We start from the raw sequence: 22,238 nt of genomic DNA on the forward strand, positions 1-22,238 counted from the left end.
AACTTAGAAAATTGCTAGAATAACAGGATTTGTGTTAGTATGCATTTTTCTAAGGATATGAAATGTAAAACTCAAATGTGTCTGTCATTATTTAGCAACTTCAATCCTTTTTATGAGGAACAGACAAAAATATGGGGCAAAAATCTGGACATTCTGCAAAAACCTGGACAGTTGAGGGGTATGCCACCTAACTCTTACTCACATGCACACACTCGCACACACACACACACACACACACACACACACACATGTCCCTCCCTCCCCTCTCTCTTACACATAAACACACTCCTACCTCCCTCTTACACACACACACACACACACACACACACACACACACACACACACACACACACACACACACACACACACACACACACACACACACACACACACACACACACACACACACACACACACACACACACCATACCTATCAACCTCTTAGCGCAAGAAATCTGGCAACGTCTGTCATAATGGGGGAACAAAGGCCCAAAATTAGGGGGGGGACACATTTTAAATATTGCTCTTGTAAACTTAGAAAGTTGCTAGAATAACAGGATTTGTTTTAGAATGCATTTTTCTGAAGGATATGAAGTCTGAAACTCAAGTGCATGTCATTATTTAATTTTAGTAAGTTTAATCACCCCAGTGATTTGTCAAAAAAATAATTTTTATGAGGAACAGACCAAAATTATAAGGCAAAAAGCTGGACATTATGTGAAAATCTAGGCAGTGGAGAGGTATAACACACATACACCCTACATCTCAACCTCTTAGACTTAGACTAGACTAAAACAAGAAATATGGACAAAGGCATAAATAATGGGGGACAAAAGCCAAAAAATAAAGACACCTTTTAAATATTGCTCTTACAAACTTAGAAAGTTGATAGAACAAATTTTGCATTAGTATGAATTTTCTGAACGTAGGATATGAAGTCTAAAGCTCAAATGTCTGCCATTATTTTCTGACTTCACTCCTCAACGATTTACCAGGGATTTGCCAGAAATACGCAATTTTATGAGAAACAGACAAAAATATGAGGCAAAAATCTGGACATTCTGTAAAAAATTTGCTTTGGATTTATTCAAGCCTTGCTTAACAAAAAAAAAATATCTTCAGGGTCTTCGAACTCTCGCTCCTGAATTGCTGGAACAAGATCTCCAGGATCAGCTCTGCAGTACCGGCTTTGCTATGCTAGGGAGAGGCATGCATCCCTATGATCAGCCTAAATCCACTACTGTAACATGGAAGGAACAGAGCAGTTCATTTAAAATTCCCTCCAAGTTCCAACTGTCAGGTGGAAAACACAGCGAAAACAAGCACCTGCTCAACCTAAGTCGCAAATGCAGAAGATATTTTTTAACTCAGGGGAAGCAGCTGCTTAGCCACAAACACGGAAGTCTCTTTTTCTTTTCTTTCCTTCTTTTTTTTTCTTTTTTTATTTTTTTTTTTATGAGGATGAGCGCGTAGCTTAGCAGGAAATTATTTATTTTATTTATTTATTTATTTATTTATTTACTACAGCAAGGTCGGTCAGTGGGATACTGCATAAATAGATGTGCGGACACCTAGAAATGATCATATAGACCCCCAGGGGTCCACGGGCCACAGTTTCAGAATCACTGCCATGGATAACTACTGGTGGATGAATTCTTCCTTCTAATCTTGCTTTTGTAATTGGCATATTACAGCTGCAACCATGCTCACAACAATCTTTTCTCTAGTATCACAGTCTCATTTATATGACTATCTCCTCCTTGAGTGAGTCTAGGATACTGAAAGTGTTTAATTAAGCACTCAGGCTGGGCAACATGCTTAACTTTCCTAGGCATCAGTCAGACCCTGAGACCTGATAACATGCGTGTGTTTCATAGGTGTCAAACACCGATACCCGACAATGTCCTTGTATTTCATAAGTATCAGAATAGACACAAAGGTAAATTAATTCTGCTTCCCTAGGCAGGATGTGTGAAAATTGAATGAAACATTACAGAGAGCAGTGACAGCAAGGAAAATGAGGCTAAAGCAACTCTAATCTGTCTGATAAATTTTGCATGCAAAGTCATAACAGTAGACAGGTCCTTTAGGAAAAGATTGGTGGCAAAAGAGACAGGCTGCACCACACCATACCACAAAATAAGGATGGCATCCAGAAAGAGGAAAGATTTGCAGATGAGTTTAACAGGAAAAAGGTTTGGCAATACACGTTGACAGAAAAGAAGACCTTCACAAAGATTCATTGGGGTCAAGCTTTGGGAGATGTTACAAACCTTTGTAGCTCAGTGGGGTGTGTTTGAAAAATTATAGGGGAATGATGAAAGAAGACATAACATTCACATGTGGAAAAAGTATTGACCAGTCCTGACTCATGTTACTGCTGGGACATCTGTTAAGTTTGTACATATGCATGAGGCATGTATTGTTAGGGGTAAGGCAGCTCTAAACCTAGCAGTAATTATTTTGCAAGAAAAGGCTTCGAGCTGGGTAGATACAGGAAAGGCATTTCAGGTGCAGGTTATGCTGAAAGGATGGGCCAGACAGCACCCCACAGAGACAGCTAAAAGAAGGCCCATTGGCTTGGTAGTATTCAAGCACATTCATGAGGTATTGCCATGGATATGCAGCACTGCTGTTGACAGACATAGAATTTTGTGGGGCTGAGAGCTGGTGCAGCTCAGCTGGGCAGCTGCCAACCAAGTGGTGCTGGCTGGCAAAGATACTAGTGTTACTCAAGAAAGAATGGATATTTGTCTTGGCAGATTGAAAACAGATTAAGTTGAAAAGGGTAAAAGAGTAAGCTTGAAGTGTCTGGTGGGCACCTGCTGGCAACTAGTCACCTAAGTGAAGCACTGCAAACCATTTACAGGAGGCCAGCAGGGTTACCTTTTCTATTATGAGGTTGAGGCTCTGGAGGCACAATGTTAATTCATTAATTCAGGAGAATATCAAAAACCTGTGGCACATGAAATCAGCTTCTTATAAAACATCCTTTAGTGATCAATCAGATTGTTAATATTTTCTCACTTTGCAATCTTTTTTTATCTTTTTTTTATCATTGAAGTGTATATTGTTTGTAGACGACTCCTACATTAGGAGACTATGAAGATGCCTACAGCACAGAAACAAGAAGTTAGACTGGGAGAGCAAATGCTCTGCAGCTGTTGGATAAGTTTATCTTGAATATCTTGATGACGTCCATTGAGTGATTATAAAGCTGAAATGTCATGAGAAATTGTGGGGGTGGGGACTCCAGCTGTTGTCTTGTTACATGTTAGGAGAGCCTACAACCCCTATGAACAAGAAATGGCCTGGGGTTAGGTTGATGTTGTCAGAAGAAGCGCAGAGACTGAAATAATGCTCATCTGTTTCAGTTGATATAAAGGAAAGTGTAAGGTATAATCTAAATATCAGTATGGCTAAAACTGTGAAATATTTATGTAGACACATTTGTAGTTCATCTATACATAAAGGCAAGGAGGTACCAGTTTTACAGCAAGGATGAAGTTCACATGTCTAAACTTGGTAAGCAGTTATTTGCTGGGGACTTGAGGCAGCATTAAAGTTGTGTCACCCTTGTCCCTACCAGATGTGCTTGGAGAGAAAAGGGGGACCTTTGTCCCCTTTTCTGTGGTGGAAGGCAGGTATGCTAAAGGAGAACTGGTAAAGATGAGAGAAGATAAGGAGCAGTCAGTAAGACAATAAGGCAGTTCATTAAGATATTTTCTTTGAAAGGGTCAGGATAAGCCAGATATCAAAGTGTAATGCAGCTTGAGAAAAGACAATTTGGAAAACCACCTTGGAATCCTTACTTATGGACATCTGGTGAAAAGTATGATTTGTTTAAGTGGTGTATTTAAACACTATTATCTTCTAACCATGTTGGATTATTGCCTTAATAAACACATGGCAGTGGCCATTTAAACCCCAATCTGTGTGTTGTGCTATTTTTATGCTGTTGCTTATTAAATGGGATAATTGAAAGGAATGTGATCTATTATGTCAAGTGGATAAGGTTCTGAAAAGTACATAGGTATAAGATAAGATACCTGTTAAATATATTACACATGTATGAAGACCCATTGGTAAGGCTTGTTGGGGTGGGGTGGGGGGTAAAAAAACAGGTTAATTGTGCCCTGTGACAGACAAGTGAATGTGGCTGATTATTGCAGTTGAACAATGCCATTTATTAATGGCAGAGCTGAACAATAATGTGTAGGGGAAAGAGAAGTGGATGAGGCAGTCATAGGACAGATAAAGGACAGGGTGTAGTTAACGGGATTGGTTAATTTGGGTCAGAAAGTATTTGGGTGATCCAGGCTCTGGAGAAAAGTAACAAGCATATAGAGACTTGTTCTTTTCTGTAGGAGCACCAGATTGTGATTCCCACCCTGGCCTATCCCTTGGAAAAGCAGGGGTTCTAACAGGCTAGTGCATAAGCATAAACCATAGAGACAAGCCAGGAAAAGTTTGCCATTCACTAGAGGAGGGACCCGTTGGCCTACAAGTGTGATCACATTAGGAGTCAAGAAGGAACTTCCTGTTTTCCCAAGGTTTTTACAGGTTGTTGCCTTCTTCATTTAGGGGCTAGTTATAGAAGGAAGTAAGCAGTCACTGTCATGTGGAGGGAGGCGTGTATGTAAAAGGATGACTGCTAAATGGGAAAGAGGATATGATGGTATGATGGAACACTGGCTTCACAAAAGTGGGGATTGCACTGGGGAAAGTATAGGACTCTTAAGCCAGCCTCTCCCAGCAGTCTGCAAGGCAGCCCATGATGTGAAATGGACAGGAAAGGGTCAAACATTTAAGTGCAATCTGCCTTGTGTAGGGGGAATTTGTGAACTGGACTAGCCTCACCAATGATTTCCTGAGATGCAAGCTTAGTATCTACCTATGAGCCTATGAGTTACCTGTAAATCATACCCCTCAACTTCTTAGTGCAAGAAATCTGGACAAAGCCTGAAATAATGGGGGGATAGTGGTCCAAAAATAGGGACAGATTTTAAATATTGCTCTTATAGACTTAGAAAGTTGCTAGAACAACAAAGCTTGTGATAGCATGCATTTTCTGAAGGATATAAAATCTGAAATTCAGATGTATGAGTGATGATTGGGGAGACATGGGCAAAGGCTGCCAGGCTAGTCAAATAGAATTTGATATATAATTCTGGCATTTGTAAATAAATGTAAAATACAGGCATGTTTTCTTGAATGTAAAAGAATATTGTGAAATGTGGAACTGCAAAATATATGACAGCATTGCACTCTACTGGCCCAGTGACGCATGTTGTACCCTTTAATGTTAGAATTTGGCTGCAGGGGGGCTGGATGAAGATTTCATGCCCATTGTTTTAAGACTAAAGTTTATGACCAGAATTTAGATGTGGAATGCGCTTTATTGCTCTGGTTTCTTTTAGAATATACACGTGAAATGTCTTCTATTGTTGTAAGTTTCTGTGCAGGTGTTAGATTGCTAAATAATGCAGTTTGTGGCCTGAGAACTCAGACCAGGTGTTAAGATGATGCAATATGAATACTGGAAAAACCTAAGTGTCAAAAATGATGTAATTTTGGGAGGGCCTTAGAGACATGTTTGTGAGTAATATTTAAATATTATTTCTGACAAGAGACAAAAAAGCATTTTGATCTTGTATATCCAACTTACCAGCACTCTGCCTTGTGCTCACATGTAAGTTTTAGCACTGTAATTTTTTGTAGGAATAGTCAAAGCTAGTAAAGATTAATTAGGTATTTTTCTTTGAAATCAGACCTGGCCTGCTGTATTATTTTAAGTCTGTGTGATCTCTGAACTCTTAGATATCTCTGTGGTGTAGTACTTTTGTCTTGTGTTTTGATTATTTATTATTAAATATTTTTAAAACCTTCTACCTGTGGTTGATTTGTGTAGAGATAAACTCTAGAGTACATTGCATATTTATAGAGGTTACTGTAATAGGCCACTCTAAAGTAAGCCTTGACTGTTAGTCATACTACCATTGGATAATAATATTGCACAGTAATAATTTGACACCCTTTTAAGGGTCTTTGAGTAGCTGATATTTATTAACTGGTGGTGGTAGTAATTACTACTGTATAGCCTGAGTAAAGGGGCACAGCTGGAGAACCTGTGCCAGCCTTTTTCCCAGGTGGGTCTGTGTGGTTGTATAACCTCTTCTCAAAGTGTGTGTGTGGTCTGTCAGCTACCTGGGCAGGGACACGAAGCACTTGTTGGACAGCAAGGGTACTGGAGGTTAGCTTGCCAGCTAGGCTGAGACCTGGACCATATAGCTGTGTCAGTGGGAAGTCTTATTGGGGACCTGGAGAGCAAGGGAGCAACCAGCCCCAGACTGACTGTGATCTCTGTGTGCACTTAAGGGAAATTGTACTTTACTGTGTGTATTTGTTATCCTTTCCTCTTCTAGAAAATTACCTCCCTTGGTGTTAGTGGTGAGGATTGAGGCTCCTTGATTGCTGGGCCAGGGCACGGCCATCACAAGTGTTTGGTAGAGGTGGGATCTACTTCGCATACAAATTGGCTTGTAGTGGTGTAGGTAGAGCGAATTCCTGTAGCTTATGTACAGTGATCTCTAAAAGTGTTTTGTACTGTAAAAGAGCCATGCAGTGTATACTCAGAGTTCAGATCACAATTGTTTTATTTATTTTGTTAGCTTAGTGTTAGTCAGGGTGAGCAGGCAGCATGTCAGCAGAAGAGTATGGAAAGCTGACAAGGAGCCAGGTGGCAGAGATGTGCCAGGCTAGGGGACTGGTGCATGGAAACCTGACTAAAGCAGATCTGATTGCAGCCTTGGTTTCAGCTGCATCAGAAAACAGCAGCCTGGACAATCAGACTGACAGTGGAGATACAATATCCTCAAAGAATGGACAGCTCAACCTTTCTGCAGTTGAGTTAAAAATCCAGCTGGAGCTAAAGAGACTTGAGTTGGAGGCCAGGTGTATGGAACTAGAAACAGCCGAGAAAATGAGGAGTCTACAAGCTGAGGAAAATGAATGACAAAGGAGGCATGAGAGGGAAATGCTGACTCTTCGCCAGAGACTTGGAGGTAATGGGGAAGGGAGTAACTGGACCCCAGAAGCACAAAAGGTCAGTAAATTTCTTCCACAGTTTAAAGAGGGGGATAATTTTGATAGCTTCATTCATATGTTTGAGCAGGTATGGAAACAGTATGAAGTTGACCAAAGGCTCTGGCTATGGTTCCTGATCCCCTTACTCCATGGTAAAGCTGTAACTTCTTTAGCAAAAATGCATGACACTGACTGTTTTGATTATACTGCTGTAAAAAGACATTTATTAGAATGTTTTAAGCTAACACCTGAAATGTATAGGAAAAAGTTTTGTGAGCATAGATGCATGGCAGATGAAAATGTATGTGAATATGTTGTTGAACTGAGCACTTATTTTCATAGCTGGGTGAGTGGATGTCAGGTCACCACTTTTGAAGGGCTGGCAGACCATTTGGTAAGGGAACAAGCCCTTACACTTTGCCTGAGCACTTTGCCTGAGGACATATCTGGTTAGCTGATAGACAGTGTGCTACTTCAGAGGAGTTGGGGAAGAAGGGACACCTATACCTAGCAAGGAGGGCAGCCCTGCACAGGAAAGGGACCCCCAGTACTGCTCATGGGACTAAAGGAATCCATGGTGGGCAGCACAAATTGCCCCAACAGAATCTTCCAGTAGCAGGGGAAGCCAATAGTCCAGGTACACATCCAGGAGCTAGGGTTAAATGTTTTGAATGCAACCAGTGGGGCCATGTGGCATACAGATGTCCATGGAGGCAAGGTGCAGAACAAAAGATGAAAGAGCCAGTAAGTGGGAAAGTCAAAATGCCAACAGTGTGTTGTCTAGAGACAACAGGGGTATCAAACTACCATCCTGCAGATGTCCTTAGAGGGAAAGATTTGGATGAGGCAGTACCATGTACTTATGCAGTTAAAAGCAGTGAGGCTAAGAGACAATCATGTGGGTCTGGTAGCCTGGGGGAGACCCAGACAGACTGCTTACTTGCAGCCAGGACTGCTGAGGTGGTTACTTCAGGGAGTGAGCTACACTGTAGCAGTGAGACTGAATGTGAGCCACAGCTGCTTGTGGGTACTGATGTTCCCTTGGACAGGGTAACTGCAAAGGTAGAGGTGAGTAGTAGTACCCAGGCTGACAGTGAGGCACCATTGTCAGAGGATGCCAGACTTCCTGTGGAAGGGGAGCTGGGAAGGTTTACAAGGAGAGACTTGAGACAGGCTCAGCTCTCAGACCCTACATTGCAAGGCCTGAGGCAGGTAGCTAGGGAGGCACCTGATTCTCAAGGGAAGGGGGAATCTGTATATTGGAACAAAGGGTTAATGTACAGAGAGTGGACCACTGAGGAAGGGCTAGAAGGTGAGAGAGTACAGCAGTTGGTAGTGCCTAGAGCTTACCGTCTAGCGCTTCTAGCCATAGCCCATGATATTCCCTTTGCAGGTCATATGGGCATAAAAAGTACAAAGAGGCATATTATGCAAAACTTCTATTGGCCTGGAATTTCCAGAAATGTAACAGGGTACTGCAGGACCTGTGAGCATTGCCAAAAGGTGGGCAAGGCAGGAGACAAGGTGAGAGCTCCTTTGATGCCTTTGCCTGTGATTGAGGAGCCATTTCAGAGGGTAGCTATGGATATTGTGGGTCCTCTGAATAACCCAAGTTCCACAGGAAGAAGTATATCTTAGTGATTGTAGATTATGCTACACAATACCCTGAGACAGTGGCTTTGTCCTCCATTGAAGCAGAGAGGGTGGCAAATGCTTTGCTAGAGATTTTCAGCAGGGTAGGTTTCCCAAAGGAAATACTGTCTGACAGAGGTGCCAATTTTATGTCATAACTGCTGGTATGTCTGTGGAAGTCCTGTGGGGTGAAGCACATGAAGACCACCCCCTACCATCCCCAGACTAATGGTCTTGTTGAGAGGTTAAACTCTACAATCAAGTCCATGCTACGGGCATTTGCAGATGAGTTTAAGAGGGAGTGGGACAAATATTGGCCCCATTTGTTGTTTTCTTGCAGAGAGGTTCCCCAGGAATCCACAGGTTTTTCACCCTTTGAGTTGCTGTATGGGCATAGGGTGAGGGGACCTCTAGATTTAACTCGAGATGAGTGGGAAGGTGAGTGTGAGTCTCACAAGGAGTCTGTTGTGGTATATGTCCTGAACTTCACGACAAGGCTCAGGGAACTCATGGGCCTGGCCCAGGAGAACCTGGCAGAAGCCCAACAACAGAGAAAGGTGTGGTATGGCAGGAATGCTCAAGCTAGAGAGTATGCTGTAAGGCAGCAGGTGATGGTTCTCATTCCTGTCAGACACAACAAGTTGCAGGCAGCTTGGGAGGGACCCCACAAGGTGGTAAGAAAGGTAAGTGATGTTAACTACATGGTGGAAGTGCTAGGCAGACAGCAGGGGCACAAATTGTACCATGTTAACATGATGAAACCTTACCATGATAGGGAGGCCCTTGTACCGAGCATTTGCAGTGGATTGCAGGAGGAGTCTGAGAGAGATTTTGTGACTGATCTCCTCAGTGAGGCTCAGGCTGACACCTCAGTGAAAGGGGTAGCAATGTCCCAACAGCTATTTTCTACCCAGGTTCAAGAAATCCGAGCAGTGTTGCAGGAGTTTGGGGGCATGTTCACTGGGAAACCAGGGTGCACCCACCTGGTGCAAGCACCAGGTGGATACAGGACCCCAAAGGCCTATTAGGCAGGCCCCTTATAGGGTGCCTGAGAGAGTCAAACAGACTCTGAGGGAAGAGGTACAGGAGATGTTGGAACTAGGGGTGATTCAAGAGTCCAACAGTCCCTGGGCCTCACCAGTGGTGTTGGTGCTGAAGATGGATGGCAGCAACATGTTCTGTGTGGATTACAGGAAATTAAATAGTCACACAGAGTCGGATGCTTACGCCATGCCTAGGACAGATGAGGCCCTAGAGCAGCTGGGTGGGGCTAAGTATCTTACAACCATTGATCTTACCAAGGGTTACTGACAGGTTCCCTTGACGCCCAGTGCTAGAGAGAAGTCAGCCTTTGTTACTCCTTTTGGCTTGTATGAGTTCACAAAGATGCCCTTTGGGATAAAGAATGCCCCAGTGACTTTCCAGAGGCTGGTAGATCATATCTTAGCAGGAGCAGGAGTGTTTGCCCTTGCTTACATGGATGATATTGCTATCTACAGCCATTCCTGGCAAGAGCCCCTTCAGCATGTCAGGAAGGCGCTGGGCAGACTACAGAGGGCCGGGTTGACCATTAAGCCGAGCAAATGTCAGGTGGGTATGGCAGAGGTCTTCTACCTAGGACATAGAGTGGGGAGTGGTAAGATAAGGCCAGAACCTGCCAAAGTGGAAGCCATTCAGGCATGGCCTGTACCTGTTGCCAAAAAGCAGGTGAGGGCATTCTTGGGGACAGCAGGGTACTACAGAAAGTTTGTTTCCAGTTATAGTACCATAGCTGATCCCCTCACAGACCTGACAAGGAAGACCAGGCCAGATAAGGTAGTGTGGACCCCAGCATGTGAGCAGACATTTCAGAAGCTTAAGGAAGCTTTGGGAGGACCCCCTGTGTTAGCCAGTCCAGACTATAGCAAATAATTTCTTGTGCAGGTGGATGCTTCAAACTATGGGGTGGGGGCTGTATTTAGCCAGGTTTCTTCAGAGGGAGAAGAGCACCCAGTGGTTTACCTCAGTCATAGGCTCCAACCCAGGGAGGAATGCTATGCAGCAGTCGAAAAGGAATGTCTAGCCATAGTGTGGGCACTACAAAAACTTCAGCCTTATCTGTATGGAGGGAAATTCACTGTGATGACAGATCACAACCCTCTAACATGATTAAACAGAGCCAGTCAGCAAAATGCCAAGTTGCTAAGATGGAGTCTGGGGTTGCAAGCATATAATATGTCAGTACAGCACCGCAGTGGGAGTAGCAATGCCAATGCAGATGGGCTCAAGACAGGGAATGGGGTGAGGTACACCCAGGTAGACCTGACACTCTCAAGCAATGTTTCTTAAGGGGCACTTGAAAAACTTGCTTGAGTTCCCCGGGGGGGGGGGGGGAGATGTGACAATTGGGGAGAGATGGATGAAGGCTGCCTGCCTAGTCAAATAGAGTTTGATATATAATTCTGGCATTTGTAAATAAATGTAAAATACAGGCATGCTTTCTTGAATGTAAAAGAATATTGTGAAATGTGGAACTGCAAAATATGTGACAACATTGCACTCTACTGGCCCAGTGAAGCATGTTGTACCCTTTAATGTTAGAATTTGGCTCCAGGGGAGCTGGACGAAGATTTCATGCCCATTGTTTTAAGGCTAAACTTTATGACCAGAATTTAGATGTGGAATGTGCTTTATTGCTCTGGTTTCTTTTAGAATGTACATGTGATATGCCCTCTATTGTTTTAAGTTTCTGCGCAGGTGTTAGATAGCTAAATAATGCAGTTTGTAGCCTGAGAACTCAGACCAGGTGTTAAGATGATGCAACATGAATACTCGGAAAACCTAAGTGTCAAAAATGATGTAATTTTGGGAGGGCCTTAGAGACATGTTTGTGAGTAATGTTTAAATACTATTTCTGACAAGAGACAAAAAAGCATTTTGATCTTGGATATCTATTTTACCAACACTCTGCCTTGTGCTCACATGTAAGTTTTAGCACTGTGATTTCTTGTAGGAATAGTTAAAGCTAGTAAAGATTAATTAGGTATTTTTCTTTGAAATCAGACCTGTCCTACTGTATTATTTTAAGTCTGTGTGATCTCTGAACTCTTAGATATCTCTGTGGTGTAGTAGTTTTGTCTTGTGTTTTAATTATTTATTATTAAATATTTTTAAACCCTTCTACCTGTGGCTGATTTGTGAGGAGATAAGCTCTAGAGTACATTGTATATTTATAGAGGTTACTGTAATAGGCCACTCTAAAGTGAGCCTTGACTGTTAGTCATACTACTATTGGATAATAATATTGCACAGTAATAATTGGACACCCTTTTAAGGGTCTTTGAGTAGCTGATATTTATTAGCTGGTGGTGGCAGTAATTACTACTGTATAGCCTGGGTAAAGGGGCACAGCTGGAGAACCTGTGCCAGCCTTTTTCCCAGGAGGGTCTGTGTGGTTGTATAACCTCTTCTCAAAGTGTGTGTGTGGTGTGTCAGCTACCTGGGCAGGGACATGAAGCACTGGTTGGACAGCAAGGGTACTGGAGGTTAGCTTGCCAGCTAGGCTGAGATCTGGACCCTATAGCTGTGCCAGTGGGGAGTCTTATTGGGGACCTGGAGAGCAAGGGAGCAACCAGCCCCAGACTGACTGTGATCTCTGTGTGCACTTAAGGGAAATTGTACTTTACTGTGTATATTAGTTATCCTTTCCTCTTCTAGAAGACGACCTCCCTTGTGTTAGTGGTGAGGATTGAGGCTCCTTGATTGCTGGGCCAGGGCACGGTCATCACAGTATGTCATTATTTAGTGACTTCAATTCTTAGTGATTTGCTATAAAACTACAAATTTTATGAGGAACAGACTAAAAATATGAGGCAAGAATCTGAACAATCTGCAAAAATCTGGACAGTTGAAAGTTTTGCTGTAAATGTGCTGCATATATATGATGACACAGTTATAAGGCTTGCTGGGGAGGGTGGGGGTTAAAAGATATATCAGGGTATGCCCCATCTTTATCACAGGCAATAAACATTGATAGTTTAGAGCAGCAATTTAACTAGCATGTAACAGGGAGTTGGGAAGATACTAGAATACCTGGAGGAAACTCACACAGATATATAAAAAACATAGTCTTCTCCTCCACACAGGTGGTAAATTAGAAGTTCCGGATTAACTTGGGTCCCTGAACCTGCATGTAATACAGTTTAGGTTTAACATTTTCAGAAGATATTGTTTTAGCTGAAATGTTCTAGCACTCAGTTATGGTAAAATTGTTTTTCTACCTCAATAAGATACATATCTCTCAAGTGTCCAAACATTTTGCAGGACATTCCCATGGCATAAAGGACTAAAGCCCTTACTACAGCCCAGGTGACCTGGGTTCAATTAGCAGGTCAGATACCTGAGGCATTGGCAGGGAAGATGGGTGGTTCTGTGCTGGGCTGGTGGATTCAAATGTACACGGGCACACAGAGTGGTGGAGCTTCCTAGTGGAGTCCTAGAAGCCAATCCCAATCTGCTTCTGCTCAGAGTCTGGGTGACTTATAGACATCAGCTTGGTGCAAAAGTGCTGAGCAGTTTGGCATGGACAATCCATTGCATGTTCCTGAGGGATAGTCAGTGCATACTTTGGGAAGGTGGGTAGAAAACAGGGTAAGCCATATGAATAAAACCCTTCTCTGACAGATGATTAGTGCCAGAGACCTTAGGATGCAGTTGGGTACTATGTTGGCTCCAGCCAGTATATAAAGTTAATCTGAGGTGTATAGAACATCTGGTAGACATGGCAATAGATGTGAAGCACTGGGGTTATAGACAGCAAGAATAAAGTAGGAAGGAGCAGAAAAAGAGTCTCTCTCTCCCCTCTATCCACTCTCTCTCTCTCTCTATATATATATATATATATATATATATATATATATATATATATATGCGCACCCAGAGAATAATGGCAAATACTAGAGTTTCATACTTCTATATTGTTCATAGGTTCATAGAAGATTACTAGGCTAACAGCCCTAGAGCCCTTACAAAGCTAGCCATATTTATCCTGAGTTGTCCCAGTTGTTGGTGGTTAAGTCAGTAAAGTTCACAGAGGTAAGGGTCTAGGGTAGTTAATACAGACTTCCTCTGTCCAGGAAGGACATGGGAGCCACCCCAGGAGTGAAGTTGTGGTCACCCATCCATTGATCTAGGTTACATTTGAAGAGGGTCAGGGAGGGGCTCTGTTTCATGTAAATTTGAAACTTGTTCCAGAAAAGTGGCAGTCTCTGGGAGTATGTATCTGTCTCTCCAGCGTGACTTGTTCATGTCAGTGGCTAGGTTAAGATCCCTAGAGCGAGTGACCCTTATGCAGTTTGATTTATGAATGTGTAGCATTTCCATCAGGCCCGGGTCAGAGACTTCCCTGTAAGTCAGGCACAGGTCACCCCTTAGCAACCTGTAGGAGACAGAATACAGTGACAGGGCTTTCAGTCTTTCTGTATAAGACTTGATTTGTGTACCCTGTAATTTCTTGGTGAGAAACCTCTGCGGTCTCTCCAATTGTTGTAGGTGTCTGGTGAGGTGCATGCAAAAGGGAGCATTATATTGAATTATTGGTCTGTTGAGGGCTGAGTATAATTGAATTATAACATTCGCAGATCTAGGTGTGATACCTTTACTTGTAAAATGTGCTAAATAGAAGGATTTCCTTATTACTGTGGATACTTGGTGGTCAAATTTCACATTACTATCAACCTGAGTATCCAGATCATGTACCACTAGGTCTACACTTAGGGGGTGCTGTTTATAATGTAATTAGTAGGGTTGTCAGTTTTCCCAAAGGGAATAATAATGCATTTTTTTGCATTTAGCTTTAATCTGTGGCTTTGGCACCAAACATTTGTCTGCGTTATCCCTGTCTGCAGCATCGTTTGGTGACTCAGTTATTGATCCCAATTTACAATCAGTGAACTTGGTCAGCCATAGGCCATCCAAGTTTGCTGGAACTTCTGAGAAATAAATTCTGAATGGTAAGGGGCCTAACACAGAACCCTGTGGTATGCCACTGGTGACTGGTCTTTTGCTAGAGGTGAAGTCACACACTTTGACAGTATGTGTTCTGTCGGTGAGCCAGCTGGCTACCCATCTGGTAATGTAGGGGTTAATTCCCAAACGGGAAAGTTTCTATATAATACCTGAGTGGGGGATTGTGTCAAATGCCTTGGCTAGGTCAGGATAGGTGGTATGCACTGTCTTTTCCCTCATCCAGGGCCTTGGTGACTTTATCAAAGAAGTCAACCATGTTTAACAGCCATGCTCTACCTTTAACAAATCTGAACTGGGTTGGGTCAGGAGTTTGGAGAATACCTATGTCCTTGTTAATAAGGTTCATAATGATTCTTTCCATGGCCTTGCAGATTAGGTTAGTCAAGCTTATGGGCCTATAATTCTCAGGATCAGTTGATGGTCCCCCTTTGTGCAGAGGGATTACTGTTGCTGTCCTCCATTCAGCCGGAAGATAGCCAGTTTGCAGGCTGTGGTTAAACAGAGATCCAAGTGGGTCTGCTAGATCATGTTTCAAGTTGTTTAAAAGGCAACCTGGGATGTTGTCTGTCCTATTGATGCTGTCTTTTTTGCCTTGGAGAGCAATGAGATGACCTGCTCTCTTGAGATAATAGGCTGAGGAATGGTGGCATGTATACTTTGGGGGAAGACTGGAGGTGACGGGGAGGTGAAGTTTGCTCCATATCTGTCAGTAGGTTGGCTACTACTGCCAGCTGAATATGGGTGGTGCCAAACACAACCAGTTCCGCTCATAGCTGGGTATTCCCTTTTAGATTTTAGACATAGTTAAAGAATGCCCTGTGATTATCCTTAGCTAGGGAGGCTTTTTTTGCTTTGTAATTAGCTGTGGAGGACTTGACAAGATCTCTAATCTGTTTGTTTAAACTAGAGAGAGATTTCTTCCTCTGCTGAGGTAGGTGCCTCTTGTTCTTGGACATTAGTTTTTCTTGTTGTATAGTCTGTTTATATTAGGGTTGCCACCAGAGTGTGTTGTTTTTTTCAGAAAGATGTGATTTTAATCCAGTCAGGTACAGCAAATTCTATACAACTGCTTAAGGGTCTATATTGCAAGCGTGAACGCTTAGGTTGTCGAATACAGCATGATCGACACCTATAAAGCAAACTGCAAGTACACCGAACGCCGGAAACCATGAAATTTGAAATTCCGATTCGGCATAGTTGGTCCTTCTGCAGTATAGCTCCGTAAGGTAAGTGTGCGATAGTTACGGACCTTAGGGTTAGGGTGCGGGTTAAGGTAAGTGCATAGATAGTAATGCATGTATGGGTTAGAAGTAGGGTTTTGTTAAGTGTATGTGTGTGGATTATTTATTTTGTTTGGGTATAGCTTATTAAGGAAAGTGTGCGATAGTTACGGACCTTAGGGTTAGGGTGCGGGTTAAGGTAAGTGCATAGACAGTAATGTATGTAAGGGTTAGTGTAGGGTTAGAAGTAGGGTTTAGGTTAGTGTATGTATGTGGTTTATTTATTTTGTTTGGGTGGGTACTGTGTAGCGAGTGGTGTAGTGGGAAGTATGTTTTATTTTTGTCACTGGGTGGAACGGTGTTGGCCAAACAAAACAATTTGGTGATGTGTATTTCCATGTTTTGAGGTTTCAGTGAACTGTGCGTTCGCTTAATAGGTGTCGATCATGCTGTATTCGACAACCTAAGTGTTCGCGCTTATAATATAGACCCCTGCTTAAGTAGTTGTAGAGGGCATTGATGTACACCTCTACATAGCAGTCCATGTTATCTGCATTTGAGGGGGCTTTGAAACTTCTTATACCATCACATAGTAGGAGGTAATTTGTCTTTGAAAAATTCTTAAGAATTTTTGAGCCTGACAGGATATCTGATCTTATAATTACAATGAGCAAGACTGATTTATGGTCCGATATTGCCAGGGAGAGCATGGGGGGGGGCTCAATGCTCACCCATGTTATTGAGTACTATGTCCAGAACATTTGAACCTCTGAGCCAGCATGTTTGTGGTCATGTATGTTTCCCAGTCAATGGTAGGATACTTAAAATCACCCATGAGTAAGGTGTTGGTCTGTATGGCAACTTACTCCAGTAACTCCAAGTATGTGCTGTGCTTTTCCTTTTTCATGGTAGGGGACCTATTGCTAGTTATGATGTGGTAGGGGGCTTTGCCTATAATTAATTCGACATGGAGTATTTCAAGATACTGTTTGACCAGTCTCGAGGTGTACTTATCATTAATGAAGATGGATACACATTTGGTTCTTTCACGCTCAGATTGTGGTCTGAACGTATGGAAGGCATTGTAGCCCTGCATAGCTTGGGTGCTTTCTGCTCCTTTGAACCATGTCTTGGTGACTGCACAGACATCAGCATCTTCCAAAGTGAGGAGTACTTCCTGGGAGTGTAGTTTCTTGTTTAGACTCCTAGCATTAAGCAGCAGTACCTTGTAAGCTAAGCCAGTTGTTAAAATTAATAATTTTTGTTTGTACTGTGGCATCATCCTTGTACAAGTCAAAGCTAGGCTTATAACTGCCTGTGACACATAATCTGAGAGCTCAGTCATGTCTGTCTTTATCTCTTCATATAGTCCAGTGTGGTACGTCTCAAGTCATTCGCCCCCGCATGGACTATAATGGAGTCATACTGGTACTTGCGGTTGAGTGACTTGAGTGCTTGAGTGACTTGATGTATCTTGGCACCTGACAGGCAGCTAACCAAAACCCACTCCTTTTCTACCCTGGTGAGGGGGAACATCCATGTGTCTCACAGTGGAGTCACCTATGACTAATACATTATGTTTTGCGGTGTTACACCTTATGGGTTTATTTGTTGAGACACTAGTGTGTGTGTGTGTGTTATGTGTCATGGTTGTTTTCTGCATTGTTATGTGTGCAAGTGGTTTCCATTTGGGAGGCCTCTGATCTTTTGGTAAATTACTAGTGAGTACCTCCACATATATGAGTTCATGTGTCATGCCCTTATTTAGTGTTTGTGTGCTGACAACCTGTTTGGCATTCGATTTGCCCTTATGTGAGAATCTTGCCTCCAATTTTGTAGTGCAACTACATCTCTCACATATTTGTTTCAGGAGTAAGTGGTTGTCAGTATACATGAGACAATTGCTGCATTGCTTTAGGATGTCTTGAGAAGTACGATAGGAGACTGAATGAGAAAAGGTAAAAAGTAAACAGTGCATCTCTTTTTGTATGGGTGCAAGCTTACCCTTAACTCTTACAAGGCAGGTGCCTATGACCCACTACTAATGTAAAAAAAAAAAAAAGTACTATTAGCTGTATAGTCTGCATGCATGAAAGGAGTACAGCCTGTACGGAAAGGGAGCTCATAACATGGAATTCAAAGAAGAAAATAACGATTATATTTTGTATTAATCCCTCCTAAAATTGATGATTTTTTGAGAAACAAATTGTGAATTACACTTAATAATCAAAATAATTAGAGCTCTAAAGTCTAGACTTGTTTTACTTCAGAAAATGTATGTTAATCCGCATTCCCTTTTTCTACCTATGCCACCAGTTGGCAGTATTAATATTTCAAAAGTGTTCCACCAGTCCCTGTTTGGTTGAAATGTATTGGGGGGGGGGGGGTTAAAAAAAAGTGCAGCACGTCCAGCCTCCCACCTTATATTACGGCCCCCGTCCATAGTCTCCACCCAAATTATGTAAATATCCCCGCCCACCACCTGTAACTAATATTTAGACACCTCCCTTTGACTGCTGACGGTATTGCCTCCCTGTGTCAACTCAATGTTGTATCATAATGAGAGAGATTTGTTAAGAAGTTTCGTGTGAAAGGTGTTGGTGTTTGTATGTTTTACTGATCGCCGAGGCATGGATTTTGATAGCCAGGTGGTACCAAGAACGGGTGGTTTTGGCCGACATAATTGGCGTTTAGCGGCTATCACCTGGGTCCCTAACATCGTTTTGGCACTTAGCTTCTATAGCGAGCTGTTCTTTACATGGGTACCGACGCACGAGTGCAGACCTGACGTAGAACTGCTCCCCGCGTGGCTGCACAACCTGACGGTGGAAGCGCTGCGGAACGTTAGCCTGCCCGTGAAAGAGGAGCTGCGGCGCTGTCAGCTCTACCGGTACGGGGCTAGTATTGAGGGTACAGCGGAGGAGCTGTTAAACAACCGTAGTCTTGTACCATGCACCCGTGGCTGGGATTATGGAGCTGTGGCAGGCTTGGATAATAACGTTGTCACCAAGGTAGGTGGGAGCGGGTACACCTTATTAGTGTCATTGAACTTGACTTGTAAAGGCAGCAGGAACTCTGTGTGAAGTCATGCTGCGGCTGTAAGGCAGTGCACTGTTTGTTTAGAAGTGATGCCCGTGTTTCTGAAATATGTACAAGTAACATTCCCAGAGTGTGCACGTTAGTTAGTGTGCGAAGGGGATTGTGGCTGCTGTATCAGGTCGTGACTCCAAAATAGCAGTCGTTGATTGATCACATTCCGGTGTGGCTGTGGTGTTTCGGAATCATCCTAGAAAAGAATATCTGTACCTCTGGCTCGGAGAAGGAGGGCTTTTTAAACCAACTTTGTTTGGACTCTTGACTGTTTTGCTAAGTTTGATGCAGGTTATATAGGGCTTTCACATAATCAGTTTCTCAGCCTTGGAACAATTGAAAATAAAACTCTGTTTGAAGTATTTCACTGTGTTTATATTTATTTATGTGTTTTGTCACTCAGGTTATCCAGGGTTATCCCTACTGGGCAGCACACATTTTCAGAGGAAACCTTGTAAGAAAAGCACCCAGACTTCAAAGGAGTAATTTACAGATTAAAAAAACACAGCACCGTTTTATATACTAGAGAGGAAAGCATTGTACAGCAAGTTCAGTGAGCATTTACGGGTTATTTTTGTGTCCAAATCAGTAAGTCATACAGGAAAACACTTTTTATATACAGTAATTTAGACGCAGTGCTCCCATTGCTGCAGACCTTTCCATTTCAAAATCTCAGATTGATGGGAAGTAGGATAAACACATTTTTTCAAAGGAAAAAACAAACTCATCGAGCTGAGGAAAATCCATGGTGACCATACAAGTCATAGATTGAAGATGTTTGGGGAGGATCAGGATATGAACTGGGTATAGGTGGTGATGGTGCCACATCTGATATAAAACCCATTTGTTCTTTAGGTGTGTACTTTATGGAAGTGACAGAAAGTAAGAAATGTAGTGTATTGTATAACAGAAGACATTTACAGAGAGTTAATACCTGCCAGTATGTAATTTAGAGATTTCCATGTGTTTGGTAGATTGGTAAGTACACATTGATACTTTTTTTTTTTTGTCAGCTTTGATTTATAATGTGTTTGTTTCAGGTGCATGAGAGGAAAGAGATGTGGACTTTATTACCTGTGCAGTGTTTTTGGGTATGCAAGATATTTGATAAGCTGAAAATCCTAGGAGTCTTGTGTCAGGATAAAAGGCTAGGTAGTTGGGGACAGTCGCCCTAATATAACAATATGATGTCTGAAAGGGTACTTTGGTCATATCTGGTATGTATGTATGAGTGTTCGTTATCCAGTTTAATATGATATGACAGTGTAAATAGCTGAGGAAAGAATCATCTATCTGTTTAGTTATTTATTTATTTCCAATTGTTTAGCAGGATAAAAAGTCTGTGCAGAACTATCCATTTCCAGCAGAGTCCCGGGGGGGGGGGAGGCCCATGCATTACAGTAAAAATGAAATGTAGACTTTACAGTCATATAAGCCAGTAGACAAGTGTGTACAAATCGTTAGTATGCTACTATGTATAGATGTACAGTTATTTATAATACAGGTTGAATTTACAGCAGAGGACAGTTGGAAATATACAGGAAATTGAAGTACAGACTAAATTGACCACAAAGGAAACCTGTACGCATTTATTTACTCCATTTGTTAACCAGGATAGAACACTGATTTTGGCCAAGAAGAATTGAAAAGGTTTGACAATCCTAATAACACAGTTAGACGGGGGGGGGGGGGCAAGCAAGTATTGTATGTACACTTTGCTATTTTCTGTCTGTTATTGTACATTGTTTACATGCAATAGTTTGAATGACACATTATATACTTTAATCATGAAGGGAGGGATACAGCAGCAAGTCTGATGGGGAAAATGTAAGGTAAGGGAATTTTGCAGAGAAGAAAATACATGTACAGCAAAAGTAAAGCATCCATTGATTAAGTGGTTTCTGTATCCAGTATTTGTATGTACAGATGTATAACAGGTGCTGAAAAAGAGAATACTTAGGTTATAATATATGTTATCTCAGTCAAGTTGAATGGATATGCAGGTTAACATGGGTATCTGTCTTGTTTGTGCAGTTTCTGTATTTAACTGTTTTGTTCAATTTGAAGGCTGGCTAGTAATGACAAAGTAGATATGATATTTTTAGTAAGAGCACTATGGAGAATCTAATGGTAAAGACGTGTGGCTTAAAATTATTTCTTAATGAGTATTGGTGTAGTTTGCAAATGGATGAAAACTATAAGAGATGTAATTCGAGAAGAACAAATTAAAACAGACATGGGGCTGTGTTTATGTTAAGTTCTGTGTTATATTCACTGTGGTTTTGTTTTTAAGGCAGGTTTTAATATTTATGGCAAACTTAGCAATTTTTGTTTTGACTTTATCAGGTAAGTAATTGGATATGCTTCCCATGATAGCAGTACAGTTTTTTTAGGAGCTTTTCCCGGGAAAGCATGATTCTAGTGTCAGGAGTAAGGCATGGCTCCTTGCTCTAGGGAGCTCTGGATGAAGTTGGGGGTGTAAGTTGAGTTCTGCCAACAGTTTGTTTCATTTCCTACCTGGGATGACCTTGACAACAAAAATGAAAGATGGAATCAGACTATCCTGCCACTTTTGTGTAATGAATGAGGGATTTGATCCTGAACTCTGTAAAGCAACGAAACACATTTAGAACGATAAATTGCTGAAGTAGCACCACTTTTGATTTATGTTTATCTATTTGAGTTAGTCTCTCTCACCAAAAGTCTTGTTAATTCTATTAAAAGCTATTTTTCTTTGTAGTGAGGCGCTTTCCCAGACTAGTTGTACACTAGGTAATAAAGAAAGCACACCTATGCAGAATGATTTTGTCATTTATTTTTTTAACAGTGGTTATACTTTGATTTTGCTTTATGTACTGATAGGTAAAGATGGGTTCCCTTGGCAGCAGCTGAGGAGAAAGCTTAATGCATGTGACCTTTCTACAAAGTCTACAGTTAATATCTTAATTATAGTGTATGTATTCATCTCTTCACTGAAAATTGGCTTCATTCCAAGTCTGACTTTCCCAGTAAACAAATGTTAAATAAATAAATAAATACATACATTTATTTATTTATCTAAGGCTATCATATAGACACTATATTCAGTCCTTACTAAACCAGTGATTGAGTACAGTGCATCCTTAGGCATGTACCTGACCAGGCGTTTGCTACAGCTGGGGTGTCCACAGATGCTCCTTATTAAAAGAATACTGGGTGTAAAGA

At 41.9% G+C, this 22,238-nt stretch overlaps 1 protein-coding gene across 1 annotated transcript in view; it reads left to right on the top strand.

The window, feature by feature from the left end:
• The first annotated feature begins 18,459 nt into the window (after positions 1-18,459).
• LOC122810291 (putative solute carrier family 22 member 31) overlaps positions 18,460-22,238 on the top strand; it is a 522,681-nt gene continuing 518,902 nt past the window's right edge. Inside the window, exon 1 of the mRNA XM_044081843.1 lies at positions 18,460-18,955. Within this exon, the coding sequence (XP_043937778.1) occupies positions 18,575-18,955 (381 nt within the window). The 5' untranslated portion in view covers positions 18,460-18,574. The remainder of the gene's footprint in view (positions 18,956-22,238) is intronic.

The sequence above is a fragment of the Protopterus annectens genome, chromosome 8.part1, assembly GCF_019279795.1.
Source record: "Protopterus annectens isolate FY-2018-M chromosome 8.part1, PAN1.0, whole genome shotgun sequence".
Classification (NCBI taxonomy): domain Eukaryota; kingdom Metazoa; phylum Chordata; order Ceratodontiformes; family Protopteridae; genus Protopterus; species Protopterus annectens.